General features: G+C 42.3%; 1 protein-coding gene across 1 annotated transcript; it reads left to right on the top strand.

Annotated features, from left to right (window-relative positions):
- Positions 1-551: 551 nt before the first annotated feature.
- Positions 552-10695, top strand: LOC109071205 (long-chain fatty acid transport protein 6). Its single transcript, XM_042754171.1, has 10 exons — positions 552-1161; positions 3127-3324; positions 4006-4164; positions 4348-4472; positions 4650-4844; positions 5001-5091; positions 5385-5583; positions 7791-7888; positions 8129-8259; positions 9642-10695. The coding sequence occupies exons 1-10, from the start codon at positions 687-689 to the stop codon at positions 9816-9818; spliced, it is 1848 nt and encodes a 615-aa protein (XP_042610105.1). The 5' UTR covers positions 552-686; the 3' UTR covers positions 9819-10695.
- The last annotated feature ends 375 nt before the right edge of the window (positions 10696-11070 follow it).

The raw sequence follows: 11070 nt of genomic DNA, 5'->3' as shown, positions 1-11070 counted from the left end.
TAAATATTTAAAATAAATTCTGTTGTTTTATTGACTTTCTATTCATCTATGAATCCTGAAAAATTAAATGTATCACCGTTTCCACAAAAATATGAAGCTGCAAAAATGTTTTCAACACTAAACAAATTTGATAGCCTAATAAAATAAATGCTAAGTGTAACTTACATAATAAATATGTGTTAAAGTGTTACTTAGTCGTAAAACATTAATAATGCACTTGTGGTCAATACAAAGGATATTGTGTGTTTATTGTCATACTTTTCTAATCCTATAAAACAAACAACTCGCCATGTTTTATATTAATGAGAGCATCCCAGGTGTGAGAAGATTTACTCATTTTATTATAAATTACTCAAAAATAATCTAAAGTAATTTACACAGAGACAGTATTTTTATATGTGTGTCAGTAGTCTCACAGCCAAGATGCCTGCTTAAGAGACAGCTTTATCGGGTTATTATGAGAGGTTTAGACTTAAAAGCAAACGTTTTTATGCTTTCTGGTGATATCTGTAAATATTTGTTTCATGAGAATGAATATAATGATCGGCTCGATGAGGCTGAGGTTGAGAAGGCAGTCTTGCGCATGCGCAGTAGCGCGTGAGGGTATTTAAATATGGGGTGAAGATCCCAGCAGCTCAACACAAGCAGTTCTCAGCAGTGTGAGAGTTACACGCCAGCTCGTCACGATGAGCTGGGCCATCAGCACTCTGGCCGTCGGGGTGGTCACTCTTCTGCTCATTCAGAGGAAGTTGTACCCCTACTTTTGGGACGACTTGATGTATTACGCGAGAGTTCGGCGCGTGGGGAGCGCGATGATGGCGAGGATGAAGCGCGGAGTTGTCACATATCTCCAGTGCTTTGAGCTGCAAGCCAGAAACATCCCGGAGAAACCCTTCGTTGTGTTCGAGGAGCAGATCCTCACCTACAGGGACGTGGATGCGCGGAGTAACAGATTCGCACACGTGTTGAGGTCGCACTGCGGTCTGAAACACGGCGATGTCGTGGCGCTGCTGATGAACAACGAGCCGGACTTCATCTGCGTCTGGTTCGGACTCTGTAAGCTGGGCTGCGAGGTCGCGTTTCTCAACTTCAACATCAAATCTCAGTCGCTGCGGCACTGTTTGCGCAGCTGTGGAGCTAAAGCGCTCGTCATTGGCCCAGGTAAGAAACGCAACGCAACGCAGCGCGCAGGTATCATAGCTCGCGAGCTCTGAGCACGACCTGAGATGCGTGCGTGTGGCGACACGTTACACATCAGCAGTCTACAGTATAAAGTGTCGGAGAGATAGCCCTCGGGTCACTGCAGCTTCCCTTCAAGCTAAACCTGTTTCATCTTGTGAGATCATCAGCAGTGTGTGTGTGTGTGTGTGTGTGTGTGTGTGTGTTTTTGTGTGTTTGTGTGTGTTTGTGTGTGTGTTTGTTGTGAAGAATGTAATTGTTCTTCACGTTTTGTGGGTGTTTTTTTCGTCTCAAGTTGTAGTTGCTGCCTTGCTGTTTGTTGAAAACTCAGTTTACCAACAACTTTTACACACAACACATTTTGTCACGAGGAACGTTTCTCGTTGATTTGACAAAGTCTGGTCTGACTGAGCACTGTTACAGATCAAAGTAAAAACTGACCTTTCTCTTTTTGAATTTGACAGTTTCAAGAGAGATTTGATGTTTGAAAGCTGGCCCGAATTACAAAATGTATGAATTCACAGACATTCTGAGATCGACCCCGAACATTCCATCGTTCCATCAAGTCTATGGATATATATATTTCATCACACATACACACTAATTAGACAGCTTGAGTCCAAACATTCACACCCAGACAGCAACATAGTGTTGGCCCACATCTGGCCCGCGTGGATGTGTGCCGGATCTGGGCCGAAGCTGCTAGCTGTCTGCTGAGTTCAGTGAATAAACCGTCTTTGGAAGTTGAATTTTCTTCAGTCCTGTGTCTCAGGATACTGCATGGGTAAAGACACATCCTCAGTGATTAACTCGGGTTAAAATGTGAATTTACCAAAGTTAACGTTCGATCATTTAATTTGTGACTGTTTGAATGCTAGACTGTCAAGTATGTCTGCAGCAATCAAGACGCTTTAATAAGAGCTTCTTAAATGTCTACAAATCAGATCAGAATATTCGGTACAATTAAGTTCTTTTAATATATTACCATATTGACATCATTTACTTTGAAACATACAGTTGTGCACATAGTTTACACACCCCTTGCAGAATATGCAAAATGTTCATAATTGTTACAAAATAAGAGGGATCATGAAAATTGCATGTTATTGTGTATTTAGTACTGTCCTGAATAAGCTATTTCACATAACAGATCTTTATATATATATATATACTCCACATGACAAAATAATAACTGAATTTATAAAAATGAGCCGTTCACATACGTTTACATACCCTTGAATCTTAATACTGTGTGTCATATTCTGGATAATCCACAGCTGTTTTTATGTTTTGTGATAGTTGTTCATGAGTCCTTTGTTGGTCCTGAGCAGCTCAACTGCCTGCTGTTCTTCACTCTTTTTCACTCCCCAGCTCTTAATGCATCATGTTTCCTTCTGGAGCATCAGTAAATGTTCTCACTTTTTGTAATTTTGTTTGAGTCCCTCAATTGTCCACAGACTGAAAAGATGGATCTCAAAATCATACAGATACTGCTGGAAAGGGTTAAAATATGCAGAAGATGCTGGAAAACCAAAGAATGTGCAGGAGCTGGAGGACTTGAACTGCTCAGGACCAACAAAGGACTCATGAACAACTATCACAAAACATAAAAACAGTTGTGGATTATCCAGAATATGACACACAGTATTAAGATTCAAGGGTATGTAAACTTTTGAACGGCTAATTTTTATAAATTCAGTTATTATTTTGTCATGTGGAGTATATATATAAACATCTGTTATGTGAAATAGCTTATTCAGGACAGTACTAAATACACAATAACATGTAATTTTCATGATCCCTTTTATTTTGTTTCAATTATGAACATTTTGCATATTCTGCAAGGGGTGTGTAGACTTATGAGCACAACTGTATAACATCTATAGTGATCCTGTTGAGCATTTGAAATGATTTGTGCAGCCGCATGATGGCATGGTGTGTTTGTAGACTTGATCAGGTGTGTGGACGAGGTGCTGCCGGACGCTGGGCTGGAGGTTTGGGTGGCAGCAGAGAGCTCCACACACCAGAGCATCGGGACACTGCTGGACAAGCTGGAATCAGCCTCTCCAGAGAAGCCCGTGACTGACGCCCCTCAGCCCAACCTCATGTCCAACTTCCTGTTTATCTTCACCTCTGGCACCACAGGTACAGTACAGCAGCTTTATCATCTGGTAGAGGAGACACTGGTGTACTGACCTCAGTGCCCTTGCTAGCCGCTGAAGTTAGGGCCGGAGGGGTCACACTAACAGCTGTTTAACTGTAACGGGTCAGTGCTGGGAATGATGTTTGCATGACTGCACCTTTGTAGCAGTTGTGTATGAGTTCCTCAGTTGTAAGAAGCTGGTCATATAGCCACTCTACAGTACTCTGGATGTAGCAGGAACTCATGCACAGCTGTCACGAAACATGCACTCATTATCAGATGAACCAAAGCAATGAAATCAGAAATCAAGAAAAACACTTCCAACCCATCACTGTAAACGAATGCCTGAACATTGTGTGTAATATTGGAAAAGCACACTGAAATAAAGCTGATGCAGTTATTAGTTTGATCAAATGTCAATTATTTGTTGACATGCTGCATTTAAAGGTCTTATGAAAGATTTCTTGTATTGTAATCATATCAGTTTACATACACATCAGCATCATCTCCAGCCTGTTAGTGATATTGTAATTCAGTCAGTGCTAGATCTCAGTTTGTGTGCGTCACACGGTGTGTCCTACACGTCTGTTCTGAGCAGTAGGTCATAATGTGTCCTGTAACCGTTACAGCTTGAGTTCATGGTGCAGCAGGCCCTTCTGTTGTTCTGACTCTCTGTTCCTCAGGGCTGCCGAAGGCTGCTCGGATCAGTCACATCAAAGCGGTGATGTGCATGGCCTTCCTGCGTCTGTGTGGCGCTGGCGCCCGTGATCGAGTCTATCTGACGCTGCCGCTCTATCACATGTCTGCGTCGCTGCTCGGCATCGGCGGCTGCATCGAGCTCGGTATGATCAGCCAAACACAATGAGATCACAGTCACAGCTGCACCAGCAGAACTAGTTTTACTGCACTGTAAATACTTAAGTGACTATAGGCCTGGCGTTTACACACATGGACATCTCTTGCGAGTGCTGCTTTAATCCAGGGAAGAGTCTGAATGTAATCCTGATCCTGATGTTGGGTTTCAGGGGCGACGTGTGTTTTGAAGAGGAAGTTCTCTGCCAGCCAGTTTTGGAAGGACTGTGTGAAGTATGATATTACTGTGTTTCAGTATATTGGAGAACTCTGTCGATATCTGGTCAATCAACCAAAGGTACTAAGCTTTGTACAACATGCTGAAATATGTACTGTAGTTTTTTTTCTAGTTTACATTTTCATCAAAGATAAGATTTCGTTGTGTTAGTGTTGCGTTGATGTTGATGGAATAGTTGTCTTCGACAAAAGAATAACGTGGTCTTTGGCTTCTTTTCACACAAATTCCTTTCTACAGACTGCAGAGGAAGTGGCTCATAAAGTTCGCCTCGCCGCAGGAAGTGGTCTCAGAGCTGATGTTTGGACGCAGTTTCTCAGGCGTTTTGGAAAAATCCAAATTCGTGAATCTTATGGATTAACGGAGGCCAGTATTGGCTTTGTTAATTACACCGATGAAATTGGACCGATTGGGCGAGCCAGTTATTTTAATAAGGTCTGGTTTTATTTGATTTGAGGGTTTTTAATGCAACAGTTTAACAAAATGAAGAGTTTGATAAATGTGTAAAAAATGAGGTTCAAAGAGGAATTGCAGTTCATTCAGAAATGTGAAATGTACTTTCCGATGTGGCTCTTTTCTGTTTTATTTCAGCTCAGTTTGCCGTTTGAGTTTTTAAAATGTGATCCACAAACGTATGAACCCATACGGACAGACACAGGACACTGCATTAAAGTGAGTAAAGGTGAGATCATCATATCTGCTTTAATATACACTCATATTTAAGAGCAGACCACTGTCCATGCTCACTAGAGCACTGCTGTGTGACTCTGAAGACCGGGTCACTGGAAGGGAACGTATTAGGAGCAGTGTTACCTTTCTGTAAATGATAGACACTCTACTTGCTTTTTGTCATGTTTATGCTGGTTTGGAAAAAGTTATTTTACATACGAGAAGAACTGAAGAAAGCTGTGAAATCAGAAGGTCTGCCGAATCTTTGAGTGATGACGTGCTCAGCCCAGACTGCTGTGGTTTCAGGGGAAGCAGGGTTACTGGTGGCTCCGGTGATGTTCACCAACCCTTTCCTGGGATACGCGGGGGATAAAGCCATGTCAGAGAAGAAGCTGCTGAGGGACGTCTTTAAGAGCGGAGATGTGTACTTCAACACTGGAGACCTGATGCTTCAGGACCACAGAGACTTCGTCTACTTCAAAGACAGGATTGGAGACACATTCAGGTCTTTATTTCATGTAAATGTGCTGGTATTGTGGGGGATCAAAGCATTCGACTGCATTGAGAGGAGGAGTGAGTTACCAAAGTCATAATGACATATTATACTATGAATGCTTGAATCTGATTGGCTGACGAACATTCTGAGGTGTGCAATTATTTTCTGGGAAACACACGTGAACGTAGTTCCAGGCAGCTCTCTTGACCGCATTACAGTTCATATCACTTCACATAGTAAAACTGTAATAATGGAAATTACAGGACTAACAAAAACAACAACATGACAGATGATTTTCCGAAAGTAAATACACATGACATTTCTCACTAGCGAGGTAATAACAGCTGTTTAGAGACGCTGCTGCAGAGCACTGTTGAGAGGTCTCTCTCTCTCTCTCTCTCTCTCTCTCTGTGTGTGTCTCTCTCTCTCTCTCTGTCTCTCTCTCTCTCTCTCTCTCTCTCTCTCTCTCTGTGTGTGTGTCTCTCTCTCTCTCTTTCTCTCTGTGTGTGTCTCTCTCTCTCTCTCTCTCTCTCTCTCTCTGTCTCTCTCTCTCTCTCTCTGTGTGTGTCTCTCTCTCTCTCTCTCTGTGTCTCTCTCTCTCTCTCTCTCTCTCTCTCTCTCTCTCTCTCTCTCTCTCTCTCTCTCTCTCTCTCTGTCTCTCTCTGTCTCTCTCTGTGTCTCTCTCTCTCTCTCTCTCTTTTTTTTTTTTTTTTTTTTTTTTTTTTTTTTTTTTTTTTTTTTTTCTATGTCATGATAACTTCATTAATAACTGCATTAGAATGCAATCAACGGCTCAAGCCTCCATTACCAGCTTTAAGATGACGTTGTGAAACCAGCAAAAGAGGCGTTGGATGAGATGCGGAAGAAATAATCCTACTCACAATACTGATTGAAGTACAAAAACTGAACAAATCCCTTTAAATATATCATCTGATCGATGTCTTGAGGTGTGGTAACCGTAGTATAAGAGGAATAATTGACTCCGGGCCACTGAATTATTAGAAAAATAATGCACACCCGAGGTGGTGACGCGGCTCTTTGTTAATTATTCCTTATGTAATCCTTTGATAGGATTGTGTGTGAAAAGGTTCGGTTCGTGCAGATTATAAACCCTTCAGGGCTCTGGGAGAGGGTCTGGCCAAGACTAACCTGGTGGGACTTCTAAAGAATCTGGCCAAAAGCTCAACCTTCATGCAGTAAAATCACAGATGTGGGCACTTCCTGTCCAGAGCACCTTTGGGAATTTCCTGTCTGAGCAGAGTGGTCTTACATGAACTGAACTTTTGACACACACACACACACACACACACATACATATGAACATACACACCCTGTGTAGACTGTACATTCACGCTGATTCTTCAGAGGACCCAGATGAGAAGTGTCATGAGAGCAGCAGTGTAGTGCAGGGAAGAAGGTGTTCATGAGCTGCTTCTGCTGCTCTGGACAGATCTAGTGGCGCTTCGTCACCGCTGAGGTGTTCTCACAGCACTCTCAGAACAAAGAGTAATAAAGTCAGTCCTCATTGTGTATATGAAAACATAAAGCACCCCGCACGGGAAGGGACACAGTGCGCCAGTACAGATGAATTGTGTTTCCGAATGGCTGGTTTTTCATCTCTTGCCTGTAAAGCAGAGTATGTGAGTGTTATTTCTCCTGCGCTCTGGGTTCAGTTCTTCCTGAATGTGTGTGTGATCTGAGCGTTCTGTGTGAGTGCAGTGAGGCAGCACATTAGATCAACTACCTGTACAGTAAACGGTTTGAAACGTGATTTCACCCAATCAGTGTTGAGTGTCCACATGCTACATACAAACCTGCCTGAGAAATAACCTCCTGCACATCGCTGTCAACCTTCCCCTTCTGTCTGACTGGAGCGATCCACATGTCTGTCAAGCTGGAAAATGATGTTTAACGTGTGAGATCTTGATAACAGGTGGTTATGTTATGGGCTGTTGGTGGAGTGACTTACTCGAGGTCACGCTGCTGCGCTCACACACTCTTCTTTACAGACTGGAGGAAGAGCACTCTTTGTCTGTCTGTTGGAAATCACTTCTCTGATGTTGACTGGCCTAGCATGTGAAATATAGACTCAAATGGTTTTAGTCTTCACATCCTAAGAAGGGTCAAAATGATCTTGTCTGGCTCTCTGTGATGTTATTTGCATGTTGACCTCGTTTGGACCGCGGCTGATCAACACTGATCGTGATGTTTTGCAGGTGGAAAGGAGAAAACGTGTCCACCACGGAGGTGTCTGAAGTGCTGGGCTGCCTGGACTTCCTGCTGGACGTCAGTGTGTACGGGGTCACTGTCCCAGGTGCCTTGAGTCTCCGGCTGTGTCTAATACCTGCTGGAGGACAGATTTACAGTAGCTCTGTAGTATATTCAAATGTTGCTTTGCTGTCTATTTCTTTTAAATCGTGTTTTTAAATTATTATTAAATAAACTGTTCCAAAACTAAAGAAGCATTAAACAGATTTCACAAGTTTCCAGCAGTTCTTGAGATGAGAAGTGGAGCACTGGACGTGGTGTGACTGAAGGCTGCTGTTTTTGGCAGGATACGAGGGTCGAGCAGGAATGGCTGCTGTAGTGTTGAAGGACGGTCATGGATTGGATGGAGACAGGGTCTACAGTCATCTGCTCCACACTCTTCCTCCGTACGCATGGCCGTGTTTTCTGAGAGTGCAGGTACTTCTGATCTCTGCTGTTTGATCTTTATATCTCCTCAGCACTGGTTCAGACAGAAGTTGATATGTCAGGCCAGTTTCTCAAAAAGTTTTGAAAGTGTATATACGTGAGTCTTCTGTGATCAGAAAATGTTTCGGTGTTGAGCACTTGTGATTTGATCTGAGTGTATCTGAACACCTGGAGTGTAGCTGACAGACCCGCTGTGAGCACTGCCGTTATTAATCAGTCTACATTATTCAACTTACTTTGTAAATATTGTTGTAAAAAATTCTTTAACATCAATGTACCTGGTGGAAAAATTACTGTACCCATGAATCTGCAAAAACAGTCCACCAATCATAGAATCGAAAGTCCCATGACGCGCTCCCAATGACGTGATCGCGTCTATCAAACCACTCACATATTTGTGTCAATATGAGTATTTTGCAATAAATGTAATATGTTTTAGATTTATCTGTCATTTTTAGTTTGATTATCATTCACGATGTTTCATGGAGTTGTAGTTCTTTCCCTCACCATAATCTGTAATTACACAGATTAGAATTTTTTTTTTATTTATTTTTTTTTTTTTCACAAAATATTTTTGCTATAAATCTAAGTCTGTAGTGTTGTGACTGACCTTGCAGCTGGTTGGTTTGGTTCATTGTTTATAGCTCTTTAACAAAGACTCCCTATGGGAAAAATGAATGGGAACAATACTTGCGGAAGCAAGTCTGCTGGAAAAGTGGGCAGGCACTGTTGCACACTATAAAAGCATTTGACCGCCCAAAACAACAACACAATCACCTTTGACCCCAGTGCTGGTAATGTGATCATCATGGGCTCAATCCTAAGCAAAGGTGACCGGAGAAAATGCTTATATGTCATTAATTCTGATCTTATAACACTGCACACATTACCGGATCATTCTCTCTGTGTTAAGAACAGAATAGAGCAGCTCTGAAAGTACTGATGAAACCGTTCTGATGAAACCGCACCCTGTGTGAGTGAGTGTCATGACGTGACATACAGCCTGCATTTAACCCATCCAAAGTCCCCACACACACAGCAGTGAACACACACACACACAGCAGTGAACACACACACACACCCGGAGCAGTGGGTATCATTTATGCTGCGGCACCCGGGGAGCAGTTGGGGGTTCAGTGTCACCACAACTGAGGCCTCAGTCATGGTATTACCGGCCCGAGACTCGAACCCACAACCTTAGGGTTAGGAGTCAAACTCTCTAACCACTAGAGTTTGAGAGTTTGAGAGAGTGTGTGAGAGAGTGTGTTTGAGAGTGAGAGAGTGAGAGTGTGTGTGACCTCTTGCACATGTATGCTGCCTGCAGTGGCACTACCTTTTGTCTTCATGTGTTTTCCTGCTTTTGTTCTCTGCAGACTTCCTTAGATGTGACGGATACGTTCAAGCAGCAGAAGGGCAGACTGGTGCAGGAGGGCTTCAGTCCGGATACAGTCCAGCAGCCGCTCTTCTTCCTGGACGCTTCGAGGAAAACCTACATGCCCCTCACTGCACAGCTGTATGACCGTATAGTTTCAGGCAAGATTAGACTTTAGCTGCATTGTGGGAAATGCAGTGGACAGCATCCACATCACCAGATGGCTACAGAGATCCTTTATTTGTGTACTGCACAAGTGTGTGGCGTTTCAGGGCTGGTGTGTTTTTAGTGTTTTAGTCTCTCTGGGCCACTGAGCCCACAAATAAACTGGAATGACTTTGTTAGGATTTCTTAACATTGATACAGAAAAAGAGCTAATATTACAATCAATGCCCTCTTAACCACTTCACTCAGCTTGTAAGTGTTCCCTCTTCTTTTTATTAACCGTAAAGTTTTTAGATTTGGTTTTTAAGAGTAGAGCAGCAGCTTTACTAATGTTATCTGCTCTTGATAATTACATAGGCTAAATTAACAAATAAAAACTCTCTTCTTCATCTAAAAGTAAGACTAATTAAGGTCCCAGCTGCAGTATGTGTGTGATTTCAAACACAAGACTGTGTACGGATCCACCGATGAGTGACACATCTTCACTACAGGTTCATGCTTTTATATCAAACCGGATCAGAAATGGTTTATAACTGCAGTCATGAACGTCAAAGAGCTACAGACTGGGCAGTATATGATTTTTTTTAAATCATGTTCACCTTTGATTTGTGGTCAGTTCACAGTGTCTTGTTTGTTTGGCTGTAGTACTGGTCACTGGAGATCCTGATAATGATGAAGTGTGACTTATTCTTTTGTTTATCTCAGTTGCTCTGTAATAAAGTTTACTTTTTTATTGGTCAGAAAATCTGTTAGATTGCACTTGATCCAATAGTATTAATAACAAACTTGTAAATGCAGTTGTGTACCACACGGGGGCAGTGCTAACCTTACACATGTTGTGTATGAACGGAAACAGAAATGTGATATGTAATAAAGAACATATATGTTGAGGTGTGTGTCTCCTTGGTTAAGAAATATCCCACAGCATACAGCCTTAAAGAAACTTTATTCAAGGAGGTGCGTGTAAAATCCTCTAGAAGTAAACCTGACCTTTATTTATTTAGAAAACTGAGTTCAACCAGTTGTCTCTTTGAGATGAGAGGTATGAGTAAAATGTTTTAAATATAGGGTTGAAGCACGGGCGAGGTGTGTGTGGGTCCAACAGTGTAACTGTTATTCAGTGCTGCAACAAAGACTATATAATGCCTTTAAAAGCAACAGGCGAACAAATGATGAACATTGGGTTAACAGCAGCTTGTTTAGTGACAGTATGTGAGCACACAGCCAGAGCTGAGCGGAAGCGGAAGAGACGATAGACGCGGCAG

This window comes from Cyprinus carpio, unplaced genomic scaffold (genome assembly GCF_018340385.1).
Source record: "Cyprinus carpio isolate SPL01 unplaced genomic scaffold, ASM1834038v1 S000006466, whole genome shotgun sequence".
Classification (NCBI taxonomy): domain Eukaryota; kingdom Metazoa; phylum Chordata; class Actinopteri; order Cypriniformes; family Cyprinidae; genus Cyprinus; species Cyprinus carpio.
The sequence above is the reverse complement of the archived record's forward strand: the minus strand, read 5'-3'. Positions and strand labels throughout refer to the sequence as shown.

What these genes read in the sequence shown, in the direction of transcription:
- LOC109071205 (XM_042754171.1), top strand. Translation starts at nt 687, where the DNA reads ATGAGCTGGGCCATCAGCACTCTGGCCGTCGGGGTGGTCACTCTTCTG. An exon ending in CTTCACCTCTGGCACCACAG is followed by an intron (nt 3,325 to 4,005) that starts GTACAGTACAGC and finishes TCTGTTCCTCAG; the next exon opens with GGCTGCCGAAGGCTGCTCGG. An exon ending in CGTGTTTTCTGAGAGTGCAG is followed by an intron (nt 8,260 to 9,641) that starts GTACTTCTGATC and finishes TGTTCTCTGCAG; the next exon opens with ACTTCCTTAGATGTGACGGA.